The sequence below is a fragment of the Anguilla anguilla genome, chromosome 3, assembly GCF_013347855.1.
Source record: "Anguilla anguilla isolate fAngAng1 chromosome 3, fAngAng1.pri, whole genome shotgun sequence".
Lineage (NCBI taxonomy): Eukaryota > Metazoa > Chordata > Actinopteri > Anguilliformes > Anguillidae > Anguilla > Anguilla anguilla.
The window spans coordinates 33114999-33140832 of NC_049203.1; the positions used below are offsets into that span (position 1 = coordinate 33114999).

Sequence of the window (25834 nt, forward strand, 5' to 3'; positions counted from 1 at the left end):
CAGAGCTGCAGACATGCAAAGCTTTAAATACAACCATCTGCTCTACAAAACTACAGAACTATCTAGCTGGTTCAATTATGGAACACTCACATCTGGACATTCTGGGTCCACTCCAGATATCCCAGGATGGCAATAAATACTGTACATCGTAGTAATCATTGATCAGTTCACTCGCTGGATGGAGGCCTTCCCACTGCCAGACTAAGGGGCAGAGAACACAGATAAGGTACTCATCCTGGAATTTCTCACTCTGGCACTCGCCTTTATACACTGACTAGGAGAGGAATTGTGAATTGTGAAAGTTCCAAGAAGTCTGCCACCTCCTGTAGGTGACTAAAACTAGAACAACACCCTAGCATCTATCTTCTAATGATCAAGTAGAGCGAAATAAACGCAACTCACTACAGGACGTATGCTGTTATGTTGAGCATAATCAAAGGAATTGGGACCAGCAATTGCCCCCATGGCTGCCAACTGGAATGTACCACATTCTACCACTGGGGTCACACCCAGAAAAATGATGCTGGGAAAACATATTCCAACCTCAAGACATCTCGCTGCATACAGCAGAGTTGCAAAGTGCAGACAAGGATGTAGCAACATTTATACTGACTTTCAGTAGGGGCTAAAACAGACACATGAAGGTACCCGACATGTCCTTGCAGCAAAAAATACGACGTGGGCTAATGAAAAGTCCTACAGTGTTGGGGATCTGGTGTACATGAGAGACAACAGTACAAGGAAGACTTAAGCCAAAAATGGACAGGACCTTTTGATATCTGTACATGCCTGGGACCTCTCCTCTTTGAAGTTTAGGTCAGCGAGGCAAGAAAATCCTACCTCATGATCGGTTGTCTCTGTGCCCAGGGATACGAGGATGGATGAAGTGTCTAACAAGACCAGATCATACACCAGCAGAAAGAGTCACCCTAGTATGGGGACACTCAACACACCTTGTACAAATACAGATGTTATCCAATCAACCGATTAGAATAAAATAAAAGCTGGGTAATTTTGTTCCCTTTCTCCTACCTTGCAGACATTGAAACCAGCCTAGCAGCCTGTCCCAAAACCTATTTGTGTTTGTGTTTCTGAAAATAATAATAAACACAGGTAAAATGAAGAGTTATTTTTTAATTGTAAGGCAGTCTATGAGATGCTTGTGGAATGAACTGCTGTACTAATCACCACTGCCTACATGGGTGGACTACGTAAGCGGGCCATCCCTCAACGATCTGTGGAGGAAGTGGCTGCTGAGAAAGCAAGGCCAAGGGATTGGAAACCACTGGCTTAAGGCATGAAATGTGGAAGATGGTGTGGACCTGCATGGACCATGACAGGAGGAGCTTGTAAGTGACTGAATTGATACCCTGCAGGATCCTGAAGGGACAGACGAACTTGGGGGCCAACTTCCAAGATCAAATGGAGACAGTCCTGTGGATGAGCACTGGTATTATGGATGTATTCAGCCCAGGGGAGTAGCTCCATGATGATGAGTTGGCAATGACGTGACAACTTAGGCCAGGTCCTGGTTGATGCACTCTGTCTGCTTTTTGGACTGAGGATGAAACCCAGAGGATAGGATAGCGGAGGCATCTATAAGAAAGCAGAAGGCCCTCCAGAACCTGGAGGAAAACTAGGGGCCACAATCAGACACAATTTCCAAGGGGATACCATTGACCCTAAGCACATGATGAATGACCACCTGAGCAGTGTCCGAGGCAGATGGGTGCTTAGGCATAGGAACAAAGTGAGCAGCCTTCAAGAAATGATCCACAATAACCAGGAAGGTGGTGAACCCCTCCAAAGGAGGAAGATCAGTTCTAAAGTCCAAGGACAGGGACGGGTGGGTATGGGCAGGGGATGTAGCAGACCTGCCACAGGCTGGCGAAAGGTCTTACTCTGTGCGCAGGTGGAACCATCAGCAACAAAGGAATGGATGTCAGACTTCATCAAGGGCCACCAGGACCTCTTCTTCATGTAAGTCCCACCCCTCATTTAAGGGATAAGGGTTTTTAGTGTGATTTTGAGTCCCCGGTAATCAATACAGGGCTGAAGGCTGCCATATTTTTTCACTCGGCCCCAGAGGGTGATCTGGAGGATCAGATGTGTCCTGCAAGGAGCACCTCTTTTATGTAGTTCTCCATGGCAGCAATCTGAGGAGCAGACAGAGAAAAACCCTTCCATGAGGAGGGGTCTTGCCTGGCAGGAGCTCAATAGCGCAGTCGTAAGGTTGATGAGGTGGTAACTCCTTGGACAGCTTCTTACTGAATACTGAGCAGAGGTCCCAGAACTGGGGTGGCACCGGTGAGGGGTCCGGTTCCTCACCATCTGAAGGTGCAGGCTGGGACTCAGGAGACACAGGCATAGGAGAGCTAGGGAAACTAGCAGACATAGTTAGACAGTGAGTTGCACAGTAGTCCCCCGATGTTATCACTGTACTTACAGGCCAGTGTTGGGAAAAACACCTCTACGAATTGTAGAAAGGATAAATAATTAAAATGTGTCCGTTTTAATAATTCTCACAAGTAGGCACCACGAAATGCACAAGATATAAATATATTAGCTTGTGATGATCAAATGGTGAAAAAGTATAATCAGTCTCACAAGCAGTCGCATAAAATTAATTCAATCATGATTATGAATTTTAACATTAAATATTAAAACAATAACAAATGATGTAACATGATGTGCAAGTTCTTTGAGGTGGTAGGCTCAAGAGTTTATCCAAATAATGATCAGACCGACAAGGTTTTATAAAATATAATTTATTAAATAAACATCTAAACTAAAATCATTAAAGGCTAAATAAAGGAGGATATGCAAGGGATGACAAGACTGTGTGTCTAGTCGTGTGTTCAACATGTGGTGCAGGAATACAAAGGTTCCTCTGTTAGGGCGATCGTATGAATTTATGAACACGTTTTTATCATGTGTTGCTAAACCTTGCCTGGAAATCAGGGGAATGGCGTGAATAAAAGGATACTGGAGTTAACTACGTCCAGCTGATTTCAATGTACCTTTGCATTCTAAATATACAAAACCATATATGGTAAATGGACTGCATTTATATAGCGCTTTTATCCAAAGCGCTTTACAATTGATGCCTCTCATTTGCCAGAGCAGTTAAGGGTTAGGTGTCTTGCTCAAGGACACTTCGACACACCCAGGGCGGGGTTCGAACCGGCAACCCTCCGACTGCCAGACAACCGCTCTTACCTCCTGAGCTGTGTCGCCCCTATATATATATATATATATATATATATATATATATATATATATATATATATATATATATATATATATATATATATATATATATATATATATATATATATATATATATATATCCAAAGATAGGTTGGTACATGAGAGATCACATGCACAGATCTTGGTTAAAAGGAAGGTGGACTGTAAGCTAATGTTCGTAATAGAGTATATACATTAGCTATGCGGGCTAGGCGACTGTATCTAATTAACAAGAGACGTGATATAATCTAAACACAACATTACATACAATCAGTACACAATTCCTTGAAAACAAAGGACAAACATAAGTTAGTTGATGCCTGTATGTTTGTTAGTCTTACTGCGCATGGTTTTGTGTGGTGCTGGCTTGTCCAAGGGAACTCTTGACTTAGGCACCTGCTGTGAATCTTTCCTTGCACTGTCAGTAGAAAAGCCAGTCTTTGTCTTGGTTCCCTTTCTTCCTAAAGCTGGAAGTTACTTTGCTTGCCGTCACAGGAAAGTACATGGATTACATGCATTTGACTTGTTGCTATGTTGCAGAACGATAGCAAGTGTAAAGTTCAGAGGTGGGTAGTAACGCGTTATATTTACTCCGTTACATTTACTTAAGTAACTTTTTGAATAAATTGTACTTGTAAGAGTAGTTTTAATGCAACATACTTTTCACTTTTACTCGAGTATATTTGCGAAGAAAAAATGTTACTTTTACTTCATTCCGCTCGTTACTTTTATTTTTTACCCATTTTTTATTCAATGCACGTTCTGTTTGTTTCATTCTCTCAGAGAGACTTCAGCCAAAGAGGCTGACTGGTCTTTGCTTTGGCTCTGTCACAGCCCCAAATGACTCCGTTTCACCAAACAAACGTAGCCAGTCACAGCACACAGAAGGATGAGTGGGCGACAACAATGGCTGAAACAACGGCGGGTGATTCGTAGGAGGGAGAACACCCCTGGCCTCATGTTCAAACTATGTTATACCACACGCCTTGTTTACGGCGTTGTCGCCCTTTTTAGTACAGTCTGGCTTGATTGAAAATTAATTTATTCAGTAGGTGAGTGTATAAACACTAAATTACCACTATAAGTGGTCACAATTTAGTATATTTTTTAAAAGTACACTTACGTACAATTTACAATACACTTACAATAAAGTACACTTTTTATACGTATGAAATACCACTTCAAGTATTGCAGAATTAGTATATTTATTTTTAGTACATTGAAGTTGAACTTAATGACATCTATTTTGAAGTACACTTTTTAAAAGTATGTTAAATATACTTTAAATTAAGCACAAAAAGTTAAAGTATACTTGTAATAGCTTTTGTATACATAAATTATATTTCTAATACACTTAAGTATACTATTTTTTCACTTGGGAGCAAAGAATAGAAGGGACGAAAGAGAGACAGGAATGCACATTCTACAGGAAGTACCCAGTTCATGTGATCAGTGTGATCCTGTGTCATGACATCATTGCACCAAAATGGCGCCCGGTCCTTACACCAGTCGAAGTGAGGGTTGTGCAGGGTAAGCCATGGATGTCTGAGCACCAATGGGACCTCCACCAGGTAAAACTGAATAGTTTTTAAATGGGAACTGAAAACCATAAGCAGGAGGGTAGAGATGAGTTGTTTGAACTGGCCTGAGCTCAGGGACTGGCTATTGAGGGCTACCACGAACAGGAGTTGAGGTAGGTTAATAAGCGGCGGTTTCTACTGAATGGCCAGTGAGTGGTCTAAAGAATTGCCCAAGGCACTCAAGTCAATAAGAGTGGAGACTCGTGGGCAATAAAGTGGGCAGGAGGCACAGAAATAACCAGGCCGATAACACGCTAGTCTCTCTCCTCTTGTTCTGCCTCAGTGCATGGGTTCCTCCAGCAGAGGGGTCCGTGATCCAGTGAGATTTAGCCAGAATCCAGTTGGTGCTGGGCAGATGAGTGAAGAACCAGGCAAAGCTTGTGCTGCATTAGATGAGCAAGACAGGAGGCAATGTCTCTCAGTCGGAGGTGGCAATCCTGATCTGTCATTCCCTCACTCACAAAGATAGCCATCTATTCAAATGACAAGGTCAATGAGCGGGTCTAGACTGGTGGGCAGGTCCGTTGATGCCAGCTCATTCATTAGCGTTTCGGATTGACCCCACTGAAACAATGCCACGAGTGCTTCCTTGTTCCACCCACTCTCAGCAGCGACAGTACGAAATTCCATAGAGAAATCTGCCTGACAGCACAAAGAGATGAGTCGCCTGGTTGCCTCACTTCCACTTCCAGGGAAGTGCTGTTCATCTTCTGTCCAGCTGTAACTGAAGCGATTGCGAGGTTTAAATGACTGGATGAGGAGAGGCCCACCCTACAGAAGCACTTGCCTGTGGCTCTTCAGTTTGTACCATCCCCCTTTTTACTTTACAACAGGGTGTGGGGGATTGGGTTCCCATATACTCGTTAAAGCAAAGCTAATAAGGAAAGAGAACTACTGGGTACAAGTATCTGTTGTTCTATGAGTTATTAGCTAGCTTTAAGCTCTGCAGACCCTGTCTTTCCTTTGCTGAAAATTTGTCTCAAAGATTATGGGCTGGGGTGTTGCTTAAGTAGCCACTGTATGCAGATTCAGTCGCAAATGTGCATCTTTGCCCTCATTGCCCAGCAGGATGGAATTGTGTAAATCCTGTGTAAATCCAATTCAGATATGCTCCTTAAAGCTCACTAGTAACTCATCAAACAACGGGGTTGGTACCCTGGAGTTATTCATAATGGAATATTAGCTTGTTTTGAGTTATGGTGATCAGAATGTGATGTTTTCATGAATCACACTGTAGTTGAACTGTTTGATTATTCATGTTAACATCAGAATATGAGTGTACATGTAAAATAAGTAATCATCACTTCATGATATTATAGCTCCCCTGGTACTCCTCTTCACCAATATACAGGTCCAAAGCACACAGATCCAGTATTCATCCATAGTGTGTTACCGAGAGTTCTGCTTGTCTGTGAGTGATGACTGAGTGTTCTGTGTTACAGGAGTTCTATGTGTCTGTGTGTGATGACTCCAGGGTGATCCCGGCCCTGAAAGAGATGCTGCCGGAACTGGAGAAGATCGTCAAACAGAAGTATGCTTTCAAAAATGGTTGCCGTACTGGGGGAAAATGTTAGCAAATATAGTTGGTGAAAGAGTGAGATTTCCATCAGTAAATCCATCTGCTTCCATCTGCTTTTTGTGACTCAATTCTCCACCAAGAACCAAGCCACACGATTTTTAGGTACCAACACTGCCAAATACATTATAAAAAGTATCAAAATGGTAAAAATGTGAAAGATTCACATCAAGAGACAGACAACTTAACCAATCGCTGTCGCTGACAGCATGAAATAACGGAGTATGAGAGATCAGTGGAAGACTTTTCTTCTGTGCCTGCAGTATAGGTTTAAAAGAACATCACCTCACCACTTGCCCCAGTGTTACACAGGGGTAAACACTTCAATGTGTGTGTCTATCTCTAAGGTCAAAGGCTCAATGAGGTCTCACTTGATTGTCTCCTTTACTGGTATCATAGAATCACAAACAATGGACTCACTGTTGTTCCACATCAGCAGCAGCTGCTGAATCACTACCACTCATTCCAATGTGCTTAAATTTGGTTTGTCAGTGTTCTAATTACTTTGTTTGAGTTGATTGCGGAAGAAATAGTAACCAGCTCATTACAACGTCAAGCACTTAGCTGTTGAGCTGTCAATAGCATTCTAATTTTTGATACTAACAGTGCTTGATTATGGAAAAAGGCATTCACCAACACTTCACAACCCATTCCTGTTTTAAAATTGGGAAGAACATAAAGCCAGCATACATTTCACACAGTCAAATATCCTCTGTCCTCATTTGTTCTTCAGGGTCATAGAATATTTATCAGAAACTGAATAATATGTTTATTAATTACAGTTCAGTGTAGTGTAAAGCTTGCATTCTGAACAGTTGTACATTATTAACAATGAAAAAGTATCTTTTTTTATTGCAGAATTTTTAACGAGAACATGATTTCAAAACTGTAAAGGAAAGTTCCACAAAGATGCTATGAATTAGTCATGTGCAAAATGATGGATATTTCAGTGCTGATGTATCTCTTTCTACTCATATGCCTCATTGAATCTGAAGGTGCAATAAATCTTTTGCAATGCTGTACATGGTTTAAAGATAAGTCTTTATATCCTTCATGGATTTGTATCATTGTTCTATTTCCAAACACTGGTATGGTACAGTAAATCCTATATTTCTGTTCATTTCTAGCTCTGATGATGCAAAATCCTCACAAAAAAAGGTAAGATTAAATTCAGGTTTACATTTTGTGTATTTGTGTGTTCTTAATATAAAATACATATTTACAAAAAAACAAATGCAGAAAATGTTTTCAGTTCTCGCTGTAGAAGGATAGGATATCTATCTGATGGAGATATAGCTGTATTATTGTGATTACCATACTATGGATAACAGCATTGGTCTGTTATAATGTATGACATAACACCTTTAGAAATTACCATCAAGCAATACTGGAGTGAGGAGAAGTCAATGCAAATCTTTCCATCTACTATATGTGTAAAATATTTGTTAATATTAAATTATGTAAATATTTAATATTTAATCTAAATTAATAATCCTACAGGTGCTTTGTGCTAAACATTGTGAATAATTAAAAAAATTGCCAGGCACTATATTTTAAGGGTAATGGCATGCCATTGTTGAACAGCATGCTTTTTTCTCTCTCTCTCTTTCATTGTGTACTCAAGAGTAGAGAAATTTTATTTTTTCTTTGATGGGAAGAATTTTCTTTCTTTTCTTATGTATGCATATATCAAAATAATATCAAAATAATCTTTTTCCATGAATCCCATTGTGATGTGTATTGTATATGGCTAACAAGGCTATTAGTGAAGATGTTGGTTTTTAAAGTGGGGAGGGAGTCAGTGGACACATAGCAGAAAGCAGATCAGTCCAGAGAGAACAGATTATGGGAGAGTGGATAGTTTACAGTAAACCTTGCTTACTGTATTTTTTATTGAGCCAGTCACAAGCTGTCCATCAACCTCTGGGCCTACAACCTATGTAGTTCAGGCCTTGTCACAAGCTTTTAGTATGATTAAAGCTGCCTTTATTCCATGTGGTGCAACTTTACCTTTCAGTTACTATGTGATTCTAGATGTGATATTTATGAGATATTACACCTTACTTTACTTTATGCTTTTAACCTCAGTTTAGTTAATTCACTTTTATTTGTATTGCACTGGTCTCCCATTTCAGCAATTTTGTATACAGTTAAGCCCAAAATTATTCATACCCATGCCAAATTTTGAGTTATAGTGAATTTTTATTTGACGAATAGGTTTCTTCTGGCTGGAAATGATATAAGAAGGTGACAAAAGACGGTAAGACATTGTGTTAGAGATATTAATGAAAAATATGACCTATTTTTATGTTTTTTTTTTATTTTTTTTTTACATTTTGACAAAACATTCCATGTCCAAAATTATTCATACCCTTTCTCAGTAATCAATGGCAAAGCCTTTATTTGCCATCACAGCAGTCAAACAGTTCTTATAATTGCCAAGAAGCTTTTTGCACGTCTCCACTGGGATTTTGTACCACTCCTCTTTGGCGAAGATCTCCAGGTCCTTGAGGTTGGAAGGCTTCCTTGCCATCACTCTGGTCTTTAGTTCCCTCCACAGATTCTCGATGAGACACAGGTCTGGACTCTGGCTGGGCCACTCAAAAACGTTGATATTGTTTTCTGTTAACCATTTCTTGACCACTCTGGCTGTATGTTTCGGATCATTGTCTTGTTGGAAGGTCCAGTGCTGCCCAAGGCCAAGTTTTTCTGCAAACTGCCTGATGTTTTCCTCCAGAATCTTAACGTAGTCCTCTGTTCTCATGATGCCGTTTACTTTGACAAGGTTGCCTGGCCCATTGGCTGAAAAACACCCCCAAAGCATTACATTCCCACCACTATGCTTGACCGTGGGGATGGTGTTCTTGGGGTTGAATGCTTCTCCCTTCTTTCGCCAAACGAAAGCCGCATCCGTGTGTCCAAACAACTTCATTTTCGTCTCGTCCGACCACAGAATTGATGACCAAAAGCTTTCTTCTTTGTCAAGGTGAGCTTTTGCGAAGGCTATGCGAGCTTTTGTGTGCCTGTCTTGGAGAAGTGGAATCCTCCTTGGTCGGCGTCCATGGAGGTCAGCCTTGTGCAGTGTCCGCTGGAGTGTCTGCCTTGAGATGTTGGTACCAGAATTGCTCAGATTATTCAGGATGGCCTTGGTGGTGATCCTTGGATTCTTCCTGGCCTCTCGCACTACCATTCTTGCCAGCGCATGGGTCACTTTTGGCTTCCAACCACGCCCTTTGAGATTTTTTTACAGTGTGGAAATCCTTGTACTTCTTGATGATGCTTTGCACTGTGGCCACTGGCACTTGAAAACACTTGGATATGGCTTTGTAGCCTTTCCCCTTCTTGTGAGCAGCCACAATGCGCAACCGGAGGTCTTCACTAAGCTCTTTGGTTTTAGCCATGTCTTGCAATTGACTAGAAACTGACTAGATAACAACTGCATCAGCTGTTCTCAATTTATAGTTGATCAGAATGCTCTAGAACATGGTAGAAATTACCAGGACCATTTGGAATGGTATAGAAGCTTGCATTTCCTCAAAAAATTGCGACAATTTCAAGGGGTATGAATAATTTTGGACATGGCATTCTTTGTGAAAATGTAACAAAAACATAAAAACAGGTAACATTTTTCATGAATATCTCTAACACAATGTCTTACTGTCTTTTGTCACCTCCTTTTCCAGCCAGAAGAAACCTATTCATCAAATAAAAATTCACTATAACTCAAAATTTGGCATGGGTATGAATAATTTTGGGCTTAACTGTAGGAGAACTGTTACTCCCCTTATTCCCTGATTTTATGTCTATGATGCTATGCATGCCTCATGAGTGTTGCAATTGAAAACCAAACGTGGCAACATATAGGTTAGTATGGTTCTGCTTACAAGTGTGAGGGGAATGGGTAGTGTTCGGAGGTTCAAACGCACACTGCATTCACTACAAGTAGCCCCTAAATCCCGAAGGGCTAAACAAAGGGAAGGAAAAAAAAGACAAAGAAAATAATAGTAGCGAAGCCGATCTCCGGCAACGCTAAACCAAGAACCCAAACACTGGTAGGCTACTTAAATAATAAAGGTCCCGGAAGTTCCAACGGGAAACCCTTAGACTTAGGGTAAACACTCAGCTAAAATAAATAATCTGAGTGCAACTCAGAAAAACCCAAAAGAAATACAAAACCAGGACAACGTCCCAAATACCCCAGCTCGCAGAGCTGTAAAATAATAAAGAACTTTTTCTTTTTTACTAAAGCGCTAAACTGCGCTTAACACCAGCCCCGAATGTACCAGACAAGCAACCTAACAAATATAGCTCACACAGAGCACTTGTCCCACCATCCTATTACCTGGCTCTGGTCTTTCTGATAGTGACACAGACGCAACGAACCCTGTCACGTTACAGGTTAAATAGCCGGAGAACAGGTGAGCCCAATTGGGACTCAGGGTGCTCCCCTGGTGGCCACGCCCAGCCACTGCACCCTGAAACCATGACAACAAGGGCCCAGGGGAGAATCATGGTGTGGGTGGGGCTGGAGCACACATGATCTTGGGCAGTGGAATAGTACTGATTTCAGTGGGATAGTACTGAAACTCCCAGAGAAGCTGGAGAGATACTGTCATTAGGGTTAATCCCTTCTGGGAGTCTGGGTTGCTCTCTTCTGGGAGTCACGGCTGGTCTCTACTAGGACTCACAACTGGACTTTGGGTCTTATGGCTTTGTTCTGTTCTTTAATTTTCTCTCTCCACTGCCTGGTTGCAACTCTGATGCACCTCTTGTTTATCTCAGCACAAGGTCCTACTGCGGCAGTTCAGCATGGGTGATGAACGGCTTCAGAAACGACAGCCAATCAAGAGCAATGATGAAAGTAAGTTTGTATAGGGAATACCTCATTTATTAACCTAGACTTTGTTTACAATGAATGGTGTTCACCATTACACACAGTCCAGTGATATTATTTTAACAATGTAACCCTTGAAGCTAGTCTCTGATATGTATCCAGTCTCCTTACACCCTGTGTCCCACTATCCAGTCCTGTTTAAGGTGTACTGCGTAGACCACACCTACACCACTATCCGAGTACCAGTGGCTGCTTCAGTGAGAGAGGTAATCAGCGCTGTGGCTGACAAACTGGGGTCAGTGGAGGACCTCCTTCTGGTCAGCCTCAGTTCAGCTGGAGGTGAGGACGATCTCAGCTACATGCTAATCAAATGAGCAATGTGAGAGAGAGAGAGAGAGAGAGAAATCATTTTTTCCATTCAAGCACAAGAATCATGATTGTCATATAACCATTAACTACCGATCAGTTTATTTGGAGGCTTGGAATGTGTTTGTGCAGCTCATATCATGCCAAGCCTTCCCGCTGGTGCCCTTGTCCAGTGTGTGTGTGAATATTCCGTTCTCCTCTGCCAGAGTGCATTTTTTCCTGTCTATACAGCCAGCGACTGACCTTTGAATGCGTCCTTTGAACCAGCTGGGTATATTTAGCCTGGCCTAATCAGAATAAAATATGTGTTATTTCTGAGATCAGATCTGAGCAGCGGTAGTGCATATATAACGAGTAAGGAACAGGTCTTGTAACCTAAAGGTCACTGGTTTGATTCCCAGGTAGGATACTGCCATTGTACCCTTGAGCAAGATACATAACCTGCATTGCTTCAGTATGTATCCAGCTGTATAAATGGATGCAATGTAAATGCTATGTAAAAACTGTAAGTTGCTCTGGATAAGAGTGTCTGCTAAATGCCTGTAATGTAATGTCATAACAGCATCACAAGTAACTGTATTTTGCGTTGTTTTTCCTTTTTTTCCTTCTATGGGAATTTACACACATAGATTGTATACACTGTAATGGTAGCTCTGTGGTAGATAAAGATATACTACAGAGGGACAAAAGGTTTCATAGTTTTAAGTCAATATTTTAAAACCTGAAAACAGCACCCAACACTAATTTGTAATGGAGTTGCTAACTAAGCTAGCAAGAAAGGGGGGGAGTGCTATTTTTGACTGCTATGGTAACAGGAGCCCCAAAACCCCTCTACCATGTAACCATATATGCTCCTCGGATTAGAGATAAGCTACAGGTCTCATGTGGGTTATTTTGAAAACACTAACTGAAATATATTTTAACATTTGATACTTCCTTTCTGGTATGACTTATTTATGTATTTATAATATAATGCATTTGCCTTTCTGCTTGACATAGATACAGTAGGTAAAGTCTCACCGAAGCTGGGCTTTGTTGTGTTAGTGCATGCAATGCTGTGTTATCACAAGGGGACACACTGTACCATTCTTTTGCAGACAAGGTGGTGCTGAAGCCCAATGACATTTCAGTCTTTTCCACGCTTAGTATCAATGGACGTCTGTTTGCCTGCCCCAGGGACCAGATGGATTCACTGGTGTGTAAATGCCTCACAACAAAATCATCTTACACTGCATTCTCAGTCAGAGTAAGGAAAATATTATACTACACAGCTCAAACATAACCCCAGCCATGAAATTGTCTAATTTTGTTTCATATTTTCACCTGATTAGTTCACATTTCAAGAGTTAGTTTAGCACATCCACTCCTTAGTGTAATTTTCTACTGACATATAGAAATGCATAGCATATATAAATTTATCTGGTGATGGGAATTGCACAAGGAAGCTGAATTAAATCATACTGTTAATTTTCTTTTAGACACCACTGCCTGAGCAGGAAGGGCCATCTCTGGGAACCATGGGAACTTTTGAGCTGATGAGTTCTAAAGATCTGGCCTATCAGATGACTGTTTATGACTGGGAACTCTTCAACTGCGTACATGAGGTTGGGCCCAGCACTTGAATTGAAGCACTGTTGATAAATTATTGATCCTTGATGAAATATGGGACCAGGTCATCTTGTCGTAATCTCATAACAAGTTTTGTCACCTGCCTCCCTCTTCAGCATGAGCTCATATACCACACATTTGGGCGGCAGAACTTCAAGAAAACTACAGCCAACCTGGACCTGTTCCTCAGGAGGTTTAATGAACTGCAGCTGTGGGTAGTCACAGAAGTGTGTCTTTGTGCCCAACTCAGCAAGCGTGTGCAGCTGCTTAAGAAGTTCATCAAGATTGCAGCACAGTGAGTCACACCTCCACACAGGCTCACGCCCGACACACAACCACACCCACAGGGCATACAGCCACACCTCCACATATCTCCACAGCCATACATGTGCCCACACAAATAAACACACACGCACACATAGCTCACGCTTCACAGGAGGAGGAATCTGTCTCACACTTGAACCTGATGTATGATTGTGATTGTGTGTCTTCAGCTGCAAGGAAAATAAGAATCTGAACTCCTTCTTTGCCATCATCATGGGCATGGGTAACCCAGCTGTGAGCAGGTTGAGTCAGACCTGGGAGGTTGGTGTCCATACTGCACCACTGTCAGAGCTGCTGCAAAACTCATTTAAAACTTGCATTTGTCAGTGTCATTTTCCATTGTCTACCATCATCACAGGAAGCCCCGTCCATGCGTTTTCCTCTGTTATTAACTACTGTCACATTTTCCACTTTAGTTTGCACTGTCATATACCTCAGTTATCAACTAATTTTATATCCCTCTGTACACTATCTCTAACATTTACCACTCTCATATTCCTCTGGCATATACCACTACTCTTTCATTAGTCACACTTTTTTTGCTAATATTATATTTTGCAACGATTTCCTGCTGTCATTTGCTGCTTTGAATTATTGCACTATTCTTATGTTCCAGTATCATCTACATTTTCCCTCGTTTTTGTTGGTAGAAACTTCCTAGCAAGTTCAAGAAGTTCTACGGGGAGTTTGAAAGTTTAATGGTGAGTAAGAAGTTGGCTCCAGTTTATCAGTTTTCAGTAGATACATTCCCACACATGTACACATATACAAGCAAACACACAGACACATGCATTCATAAGCACACACATTTGAATGATTGATGTTTCCTTTTCCTATGCATGGAAATTTAATAAAATATTGGCAGAGTCTTTCATTTTAATTAACACTCTAGTTTAACTAGTAGCATATGGAAGGTAGAAATTTGGGCAGTGTGTTCTATGTAATATACCAAGCAGAAAATCTGCAATAAAGTCACACAATAGTAAGTTACGCAAATGTAGTCACTTAATGCCACAGGTCTGAAATGTAGTAAGTCATAGAGGTGTGAATAATTCATGCATTCAAGGCCACTTTTGCAGACACGGATTAAGCCTAGTCATAGACTAAATTCAATTTTGAATGGAGATTCTCCATACAAAATTCAATTTAGTCCAGAACTAAGCTTAATCTGCCCTTGAAACTGGCCCTATGTCTCACAAATATGTCTTAATGCAATTATCATGACATCTGCGTATCTAAAATGAACTATAACCCTTATATTGTAAATCTGACCACAGTCTTTAAAGGTTGTAATTTGGCAGCTTTATCAGGTAGTGCTGTATATTTTTCTGTTACAGTTAATACGGTCATATCACCCACTGGACTACAATACAAGCAACATCATTGGCTTTGCAGTCAAGCAAAGGATTAGCTATGTTTATTTTTACTTCTCAATCTAAATATGAGTGAAATCTGTCCATATTTGCTCTGCTTGTGTCATCCATTTAATTTCCATCCATGCTGCATACAAGTGTCCACCTGTCCAAAATGGTTTGTCGTTTTCAGCAGCATAATAAATCACACTATCAACCCATTTCTCCAGGACCCATCCAGGAATCATCGGGCATACCGGCTCACAGTGGCCAAGCTGGACCCACCCATCATCCCCTTCATGCCCCTGCTCATCAAAGGTAAGGGAGGACTCCACATGCTCATCTCTGTGGTCCCTAACACGTTCCAATTTCCTGCATGTTATGAATATTGGTGCAAGGACAATACCATGCCATTTGATGTTCTATCCATGGGCATGCCCCCTTACAAACATTCATAAACTATAACTTGTTACTGGAAACTCCAGGACCTCCTGTAGAAAGGAAGTAGAGAATGCGGACTCTAAAAAACCAGTAAGGGCTTCCCCCAAGGCTTTCAGGGAGGCTTTCAGGGTTCACCTGGGCAGCACGGGTATAGTTGCACTTATAGCAACGGCAAAGAGTTGTCCTGTGGGACATATCCAGCTAAATCCCTCATTCTCAGCGCTGGGTAAAATGCAGTCTATGCCAGTGCTCTCTCTGGATGCTTAGGCAATAGGCCATAGCATTGGCCAGGAAAGCAGCGGTTTCTGCCAACAAGGTATCACTTCCCTCAAAAAGCTGTGTCCATGACCCTGATCTGTTGGGGCCCTATGGTCTGCCTGCACCAGGTACACAAACTGCACAGCCCACACATGCAAGAACTGCAGCTCAGCTGCCGGTTGCATTGCCCAGGGGTCCAAAAAGGCAGCTGACTGCATGTTTTTCAGAGTTTTTTTATTTTTCCCCTGTGGCTGGTATGCATCCTCCTTGACAGAGGAGGTTAGCCATTCTAATTGTTATTGATCATCACAAAATTGAAGGGGAAATAGCTAAATTGAAGGGATGAAGTGAAATAGGGAATAAAAAAGGATAAGATAATAACATTTTGATTACATGAATGCACTTCCTTCTAGGTCATTATGTTCAAATAAATAATGCCAGGGGTACTTAAGAACATGATAATAAAAGACAAAATTCACAGCCAGGAGAGTCCAAAATACATTCAGAAAGATCACCAGATTGTAAGGATTACTTCACAGTAACTAACTGGAAATAAAGAGGGCTGGAGCACTCAGAAACATTTAATGAAACAGGGTGAAATACCTTTCAGTCCTTCTGTATACTGTAGGTTATTATGTCTTCTGGTACCCCTTCTGTATTGCTGTATGTGGAGTATAATGCATGTTCATTGTATTTTCAGACATGACTTTCACTCATGAAGGCAACAAGACATTCATAGACAGTTTGGTCAATTTTGAAAAAATGGTAAGTAGGCACATCATATTTTCATGGCAGTTCCTATTGTGGATGGTGGTCTAGTTTCTGTTCCTGAAATCCTGACATTGCTTTTCAGAGGATGATTGCAAACACAGTGAGGATAGTGAGATACTGCCGAAGCCAGCCTTTCAGTAAGTCTGTGCCCATTTTTGCATCTCACAGCTTGCTTGTGCTATTAAAATCTGTGTTAAACCATGTTGTACGACACAGCATGAATCACGCTTCAGTTTTTAATCCATGGGTCCTCATGTCTTGTAATAACATTATTTTCTTTTTGCTTGTATTTTTTAATCAGGGAGGCAGATGCTTGAACTTCCTGTTTTTGCCACATAGGAAGGAGTCTTATAGTTTGCATATCAGATTTAGTGCTCATGTTTGGCCTATGATGATGGAGATAATGTGATTACAGGGGCTGTGATTCTGCTGCATGGGACCTGCTACGATATCTGCATTGTGTTGTAACTAAAAAACTGGCAGATCGCTGCCCTTTGGCCTTCTGTTCTGAACCTGGAAGGTTGTAGTCCTGCAGGTATTTTAGGTCCCCCCTGATCTTCCTCCCTCTTTCTCTTTTCTCAGGTCCAGAGGCATCCCAGGCCAACAAGAATCACCATGACGTGCGGAGTTACGTGCGACAGCTGAATGTGATTGACAACCAGAGGACCCTTTCGCAGCTCTCCCACAGACTGGAGCCCCGTCGGACCTGAGCCATTGCCGATAAACCACACAATACTACTCATGCTGCTGCTGTACCTACCAAACATAACCAAGCTTGATGTGGAATTTGTACCATACTATATGAACCCCCATTCATGCACCCAGGCTGTTCAGCCCACAGATAAGCAGATCTGAGACTGCTCTACACTCCTCATAGCCATCTCCCTCTATAACTCCTTTACTCAAAGGACACAGTGTTTCTCATGCCCATTGTCAGTAGCATTTAGGTCCTTTTTGCCCTTTATATTTTTTTTGTTTTTCATTTTCTCTGCCAATGTGTCTGTTCCAATCGCTACTTGCGGTTTTAAAGCATTTATTTCTATCAGAGCTCTTTCCTGCTTAAACCTGTCAATTTACAGAGGTCTTGCTAGAATAAAAGATGAAAGAAATTAAGATTGACCCACCCCCCACCCCCACCCCAAACTGGTTAGAAAAGGCTTTTAAAAGTTAACAGACTGAAAGCCAAATGTGAAGCATAAATGTTCTGAACATTTTTGGGAACTATGTCATTCATGAAGACAGACACTGCCACAGAAGGAATTATTTAGTTTCATTCCATTATTTCGCCATTAGTATATAGTGAGGATACTCTAGGGATTATCAGTAAACTTCAAATATTAATATTATTTCTGTTAGCCATTTAAATGTTCATATAATAGTCTTTGATTAATCCTTTGTTTTATTACTGTATGCCATCATTTTCCCATCATAGCATTCAGCTCTATTCATGTGGTTTTGTAAATCAGTTTATTGATACTTTGGTTTGTGTGGCTGTTATCTTACACATATGGTGAAAATTGCTTTGATTTATTTATTTTGACCTCAGCATGCACAGATTAGAGATAAACACTGAGAGCAGCTCCTTTTCAATGAGTTTGTGAGGTGTAGTGTCTATAAACTTTATATTTTATGTTCATTCTGTAAATATGATAAATGTATTAAATGTATTTGAAGACTGTTGTTTCATTTCTTAATGTTAAAAAGAATTGTATTTGAAAAGATGCTTACACATTTTCACCCAAATTTAGAATGCTCAATCACAACAGAATATTTGCAGCATCCTGTGTCAAGGCAGAAAGGCTGCACCTAATATGTGTGTCCTATAAAGTGAGTGAAACTAGGCAACCACTTACTTTTCTGCTCTGAAATCTGCAGCTGGAGCAGGAAGATTAAAGGCACCCCACTGATCAGAGGGGTTGCTGGTGTTTGATTAGGTAGAGGATACCTTGCTGACCAAGCCCCTCCCCTACCTGGACGATGTTGGCCAAGCAAGTGTCACAGCACAGAAGTCCCAGATTTGGTCATTGACAAACAATGCAGCTGTGTTCTGCTCACAAGTCACAACATGAGCTGAAATCATTTTTTCCATGAAGGTCCACTTGCCCAAGTCAAATAGCTGACTGTCACTAGTTGGTGAATTATCTCAAGGCCATTGCTTCCCTTATTCCTCTGATGACACGCTACATCTTTGTTCTTGCCCTTTTATGCTGGCATGAACATTGTACTTGTACATGAAATTGTAATGTAAGTTACTGTGGATAAGAATGCTTGCTAAATGACAAAATGTAATATATGATGTTATTCTGTATTCACACAGACAGCTATGTTAAGATTTCAGGTGTACAGCACAATCAAGACCTAAAACACATGGTGGCACTACAGAGCTCCAATCTCCAAGTATTACTTTCAAACCTTTGTGATCTTAATAGAAACATGTATCTGGCCACAATAAACCAATCAAATGACAGTACTCTTCTGCATTATAAAACAAATTCCCTGTTACACATTGTCCTATGGTCATGCAATTTAGTATTAATTTGTTGTACGTCGCTCTGGATAAGAGCGTCTGCCAAATGCCTGTAATGTAACGTAATGTAATGTAATTTACACCTTAGCTCACAATTTGCACAAGTTCACTTCGATTGGCCTCATGGGGGAGCTACAACATGAAAGTTGTCTTAAGGATTGTACCACATGTAAAAATTCAACTATGACACATAACGTATGTTGTCAGAAATAGAACAGCTGTCTTGTAGTCGTTGTAAGAAAATGTGAATCCGAAACATTTTGATATAGACCGCTAATTCACAGGACATTAAGGGGATTACCTTGGCTACTTGTGTCTGGCTGCTCAAAGCAACCATTTTTGAACCATTGTTGAGTGTCCCTTGAACATCTAAGCCATTAGAATTTATATTAGCATGGTGCTGAATCTAAATTGGCCCAGCGGTAAACAAAACTAATTTAAGTTGGAAAAAATGAAAAAGAGTGTCACGCATGTGATTCAATTATAAACTTTATAATGGGTATGCATGTAGTAGGCCTAAGTGCAGGAGCTCAGTTGATGTATTAGTAGTTGGCAGTTGTTATGTCCACGTGAACAAGGTTGATATTTAAAATAAAATAAAAACAAAACATATCGATACATTTGTATTTAAATGTAATGAGCAGAGGTCTCCAAGACGAAAATGAAACTCGGGGTAAATAATGTCGCCCATCCAACCTGGCGCTTCGGCATTTCGAGGGATCCTATTGCATTCTGGGGTGAATGGGAACGAAAAGATTATGAAATCTGTCCGATGGGTGGAGCTGTTGCCATCTCATTTTGTGCGAAGAGCTACTTCAGTACACATAGCCTACTGGAAATCTGTACAGTCCTGTTAAGGAAGAAGTTCTGCAACTCAGAAATCCCAGGGGAGAAAAGAAAACGTCACGAGTACGAGGTTTTAAAAATTTCATAAGAGGGTTAATCAATTCAGGACGTGTGACGTGATATCCGCGAAGACAAATAAAAGGTACGTGTGCGTTGCATTAGACCGAGTTCTTGCTTTCTTTGATTTTCTTGAGAGAAGGAAAATGGAGTTTTATACAGTTCTGAATTGCTGCTGAAGCGACACTGGTGGCATTATGAGATTAACAGTCATTTCACTATTTTATGAGTTTCGTTGTTTGGTAAAAATGACTTCTTTTTAAATCTTATTTTTGTGTCCAGGCATAGCCTATTCGCCCAGTTAGTCTGACTAACATTGCTATAGTGAAAACTTTTCAACATTCTAGGTTTGCGGAACAGACACCGTAATCGGTTGTCATTTCACTGGTGAATGCACCGGAAGTTTCACAAGGAGCATGGTCGTAAACGACCAAGACGCTTGTTAATGACGGTAGAAAGCTACTTTCTCGTCAAATTCGGACTTGAATCTAAATGGTCAGTCCACGATGGGTGTGAAATGGCAATTAGTTTATCTGGAACCATAGTAAACTGTATACCCTACTTCTTATTGATTTTTTCTTAAAGTGCATGTTTTAATTGTCCCCATGAGAGCTGTATGCTTAAAACAGTGGCAGTCAGCTGTCTCGACTAACAATTTGCTTGGTACAAGCGCCTATCCAATTGGATAGTGTCAGATAAACAACTAGACAAAGTACAAAATAATGTCTTGAGTAGGCTAGCTACACTGGGAATGACATGGTGACTGCCACGCGTTTTTAAATGAGCGACACTCACCGTGTGTCATTTGGCGTTCCTTCAACAAAGCAAATAGGCTAAATCAGGCCACATGTAATGCTAATTGTATTTGTTAAGCAAATTTTTCAGTTCCTGCAGGAATCAATCCAGTAGGCCTATGTTAACATTCAGCACAGATACACTGATTGTTGGCCGTAGAAGCTATAGCCTATCGTAAGCGAAATAATTAAAGTAGGCTTAGAGCAAAAGTCCTGCCAACGAAATGTATTGCCTCGTTTCACTCAGGATCCCAGAAGCTGCTCGTCTGGGGGCATGGGTGATTCGTTACCTATAGGCTATTTTGCTTGTTTATTTATTTATTTATTTATTTATTTATGTGTGGTAATGTATGCGAACAACGCGGGACTGGACTCTGTGGGAAGCCTAGCTGGGTTCAAGTCCCGGGGACCTTGAAGTTGGAAATATTTGTGACCGGTGATTAGCACAAACAGTGAAAAGTCATTAAAAAAAAAAATAATTACACCACAAGTGTGTTATTTTTGTGTTCTTTATTTGCATTATTTGCTTCATGGATGAAATTAGAGCTTATATTTAAGTGGTGGCAGTAGGCCTAGATTAAGTGCAGCGCAAGAGCAGGATACAACGGCGCTGGAGCTCTCCTCCGTCGCGGTAACCCTGGCGTTTCGAGTGGCTGTGGAGCTCGTTTCAGCCTTTCGTGTGTTGGGGGGGGGGGCTAAATATAGCATGAATGCCAATAAATCATCCGAGAACACTGGCTCCCCTCTGTGACAATGGAGGCATTTCCTGCTGGTATAGGTAAAAGTCCCAATTCAGATCCAGGTAACAGCCTCTTAAAAGCCATAATTGCTCCGCCGTCTGTACGAATCTCGTGATGCAATAAATGAGAAACTATTTCCTGAAATATAGGGATTATTTTTACAAGGTATTTGGATTGTTGTGTGCAAATAACAATCGTCACCGCGATGTTGTTCGCCGTGCGACAGGTTGAGGTTCCGTGTCCTTGTGTTTGTTGCCTACCCGCTGAGGTTCTCAATTAATAACTAGGCCTAATGAAAAGGTGAAAAGCAGAGGCCCCGAATTGCAAAAGCTTCTCAAAGCTTAGCAAAGCACAGGTGATGGTCATGTAGATACCAACGTGTGTCAAGTTGAAATATGTTTGGTCCAGTGTGACAGATGTGTACGCCTGTCACATATCTGAATAGGCTACAAGTGGTTGAGTGTGTGAGGTGTCCATCACACATAGCCTACGTATTCAGGTGGTTGGGAGTATAAGATGCATTTGCATTTTTCGTGCATAGGGATGCAGGTGCATGAGTGTATAAGATTTACATGTGCACAAATAGGAATAAAGGTCTGTGTGTGCATGTGTGCCATGCATGTGACTGACAGTGTAGATTTTCCTTTTATGCTTTACTTTGATGGTTACTATTATGATTATGATGATTATTATTGATTTCAATTAGTTAATTCATTCATTTTGATTCATTTTGTCATTTACCACAGAGAATCAGGCACATAAAGACCGAGGTACATGTCTACTCCAGATATTGGACATTAATATCAACGCCCAAAGTGCAATGTAGTGATTCTACTATACTGTAGGTACTGACCAATAAATACAGAACAATCAAAAATACATTCAGTAAATACAGAAATGGCACTGCAATTAATACATTAACCTTACCACAAACCACAAGCTCAAAGACAATTACCTTGATTAAAATGCCTGATACCAGCTGTCAAAATGTCCAGTACACACCAGTAATAGATCATTTTGATCAGGATGATGATTATGATGGTGCAATAAAATTGTTATTGAATAATATTAGGCATGATTGATAATAATTCAAATATTATTGTTTTTATTTTTATTATTATTATTATTATTATTATTATTGTTGTTGTTGTTGTTGTTGTTGTTGTAATGTTAGTTGTTGTAAGTCTAGGAGTAGTATTGCTATTTTCAGGGGGCATGTGCACAGAATATTAAAAATTAGAGTGGAAAGTAAAAATAACAGATAAGAAAGTAAAAAAGTGGTAAAAACACCAATCCTGCTGAGAGCACACTGGGTGCACACGTATTCCCAGTAAGGCAACAGCCATCATACACCTACAGTTGAGGCCAAAAGTTTACGTACACCTAGGCTAAAGACATTCAAACTCAATTTTTCACAACTCCACACATTTCATGGTTCCATACATTTCCTTTGTTAAGTCAATTAGTCAATTATCTACTTTATTTCCATAAGAGGTCATTTCAAAATAATAGCTAAGAGACAGTTTTGTTTCAGCTTTTATGTAGGCCTACTATATCAGATTTTCAGTGGGTCAAAAGTTTACATACACTTTGTTAGTATTTCATAAAATCATAAAAAAGCCAGAATGAAGTTTGTAGGTGATCACCAGGATGAAGACCGAGCCTTTTGGAGGAGCGTTCTCTGGTCAGATGAAACAAAAATTGAACCATAATGATATGCGATATGTATGGAGGAAAAAGGGTGAGCATTTCATCTGAAGAACACCATCTCAACTGTGAAGCATGGGGGTGGCAGCATCATGTTGTGGGGGTGTTTTGCTGAAAAAGGGACTGGTGCACTTCAGAAAATAGATGGCCTCATGAGGAAGGAGGATTATCTAGAAATGCTGTAGCAACATCTCAAGAGGTTAAAACTTGGCTGCAACTGGGACTTCCAGCAGGACAATGATCTTAAGCATACCTCCAAAGTTGTAACAAAATGGCTTAAAGACAACAAAGCGAAAGTTTTGGAGTGGCCATCACAAAGCCCTGACCTGAATCCCATAGAAAATTTGTGAACTGAACTGAAAAAGCGTGTCTGAGCTAGGAGGCCCACAAACCTGACTGAGTTACACCAGTTCTGTCAGGAGGAATGGGCAAAAATTCTGGCAAAGTATTGTGAGAAGCTTGTGGAAGGCTACCCCAAGCATTTGATTCAAGTTAAGCAATCTAACAGCAATGCCACCAAATGCTAACAAAGTGTATGTGAACTTCTGACCCACTAAAAATATGATATTGTACACAAAAGCTGAAATAAATCTGTTCATTAGCTATTATTTTGAAATGACCTCTTATGGAAATAAAGTAGATACCCTAATTGAATTAACACAGGAAATGTATAGGAACATGAAATGTGTGGAGTTGTGAAAAATTGAGTTTGAATGTCTTTAGCCTAGGTGTATGTAAACTTTTGGCCTGAACTGTAGACCGATCCACAGAGTGCCAGAATATTCAGTGGCTTCGGTCGTGTATATTCTGCGCAGTGATCACAGCATAGGGAGAATGCATACCTAGCGTGCCAGAAGTCTTATACAACCTGACAGTGGATACTCGTCCTCTCTGTGGCACGCTGGCCACAGTGACTCACTGGTGTTGGTCTGGTGCAGGCGGGTGGAACATGACATAAATCATTGGCTCAGGTCAGCCATATCACAGGGCTGTTCTGCCAGGATATCCAGTGAAATCAGGGGGACTCTCTGCTAGGGTTTGTTCCTTAACCCAGTGTTAGGGTGAGCCATTTGGAGAGGTATTGAAAAGATTTGGAAATGCTATAGTTAGCGTGCTATTTCTTATTTTTCTTAGACTTGCTCTCACTTATCTCTGGCTGTCCTCTGTTATTAATCTTTTTGTTGCAAATATTTTTGTACATGTGAAAGAGAACCATGTAAATGTGTCCTTGTTTTTCATACTTGCTGTATTACTCAATGTTCAGTTGTTTAAAAATGTTCATAAATGAGGTAAAGTCTCTCTCAAACCTTAAACAGAGTTATCATGTGGGCAAGGTGTGATGTCATTGAAGATGGGTATCTTGGTGTGGCATGCCTGTTCATTTCCACTGTGTGTTGTTTTTTCTAATTTATCTTTATAATCTTTCCATTTCTATTATCATTATTTTTTTATTGTTTACTGACTCATTGTATTGACAGCTGGTAAATGAAGACCTTTTAAATGTAAAAAAAGGCCTCCGTCTGCCTTTATCTCTCTCTCTGTACCTCTCACTCTCTCTCTGTGGTTTTGCAGAACCTGAGCTGTTGTCAGGTGTCACTATGCAATGTCGTCTCTCGGTGCGTCCTTCGTGCAAATCAAGTTCGATGACATTCACTTCTACGAGAACTGTGGTGGAGGCAGCTTTGGAAGCGTATACCGAGCCAAGTGGATCTCGCAGGACAAAGAAGTAGCAGTGAAAAAGCTGCTGAAGATCGAAAATGAGGTAGGAGTCATAATTGCTCACTCCTTTTCACATACTTTCTTTTTTTTAAATAATTGTCTGTATAACACTTTTAATTGCTCTCCCATTTAGTGGGTTGTGGTGACTTTTGTTCCTGTCAGTTGCTTGCATAGTCATTATACCCCCTCCTCTCACTGGAGGCTGTGCCTGTCTTTGAGCTCTTCCTTTTCATATCAAGATATTCTGCTGCGTGGAACATATCCTTTAGAGCAGAATTATTGGCAAATGAGATCATATTAGACCCAATTAAAGCACACATTCTGAACCTGGAGATAATTGTGAGATGATACCTTTATTGTCTTAGGGGTAAAAAAACAGATCTGAAACATCAATTCAAATGACTTCTTTGCCTTTGTTTCCATTATATAGCATTCCTGTACACTTGTCACAGTTCACCTGTTTCACTGACTGCACAGGTGATGTGGCAAAATCATTCATCATGTATTATTATTTCCGCAATTCCAAAGTGAAAGGGAATGTTCAAGGAGTGCAATTACAACATTGCTTCTTCACACGGGGCTTGTGAAGTTTCAAGGAAATTTTATTAATACATATGAATTCATCCATTAACTGTTTTCTTTCGTGGGATGTTTTAGACCACATAGTCAAAGTCGATGGGAACATTGTTTACATATATACAGCAGTTAAAAATATACTTTTCCTGTGGGAATTAAGGTTCATTAATAATCATCCAGGGTAATTCAATGAGTGATAGTTGCAATCAGTTAAAGTGTTTGGATGGACAAGTCAAGTATGTGTAAATAAACACTGATTTGCTGTGGTGTGCTTTCCTTCTAGCTAAATACATTCTTAGGCTTAGTTTTCAGTAAATTGAAACTTCCCCTGTAAGCAACTTCAAGCTCAAAGTGTGCCTGTGAAATGACCACTTTTGCCCGAGAACAGCACTCGGAGTACCCTTGAAGCATTTATTCTGTCACTAGTGATTGGATGCTGCTTCGTGCTTTGATTGTTGCTCTAAATATAATCAGTATGAGTTAGCACAGGTTGTTTTAAACCTGGGAAG

At 40.5% G+C, this 25834-nt stretch overlaps 2 protein-coding genes across 9 annotated transcripts in view; both read left to right on the plus strand.

The window, feature by feature from the left end:
* Positions 1-18035, plus strand: part of rapgef4 (Rap guanine nucleotide exchange factor (GEF) 4) — a 133343-nt gene extending 115308 nt beyond the window's left edge. For 5 of the 7 annotated variants that reach the window (XM_035409627.1, XM_035409625.1, XM_035409626.1 and 2 more), the window contains 13 exons: positions 6272-6360; positions 7533-7563; positions 11188-11266; positions 11432-11578; positions 12703-12800; positions 13084-13209; positions 13330-13508; positions 13708-13798; positions 14188-14238; positions 15120-15207; positions 16289-16353; positions 16442-16496; positions 16942-18035. In XM_035409627.1, coding sequence (XP_035265518.1) covers positions 6272-6360; positions 7533-7563; positions 11188-11266; positions 11432-11578; positions 12703-12800; positions 13084-13209; positions 13330-13508; positions 13708-13798; positions 14188-14238; positions 15120-15207; positions 16289-16353; positions 16442-16496; positions 16942-17069 — 1227 coding nt within the window. In that variant the 3' untranslated portion in view covers positions 17070-18035. Of the gene's footprint in view, positions 1-6271; positions 6361-7532; positions 7564-11185; positions 11267-11431; positions 11579-12702; positions 12801-13083; positions 13210-13329; positions 13509-13707; positions 13799-14187; positions 14239-15119; positions 15208-16288; positions 16354-16441; positions 16497-16941 lie in introns of those variants that run through there. The other 2 variants (XR_004764421.1, XM_035409630.1) reach the window with 2 other exon arrangements.
* A 1656-nt stretch (positions 18036-19691) lies between these two features.
* Positions 19692-25834, plus strand: part of zak (sterile alpha motif and leucine zipper containing kinase AZK) — a 44622-nt gene continuing 38479 nt past the window's right edge. Inside the window, exons 1-2 of one of the 2 annotated variants that reach the window (XM_035409018.1) lie at positions 19692-19874; positions 24603-24792. In XM_035409018.1, the coding sequence (XP_035264909.1) occupies positions 24634-24792 (159 nt within the window). In that variant the 5' untranslated portion in view covers positions 19692-19874; positions 24603-24633. The remainder of the gene's footprint in view (positions 19875-24602; positions 24793-25834) is intronic. The other variant, XM_035409019.1, reaches the window with a different exon arrangement.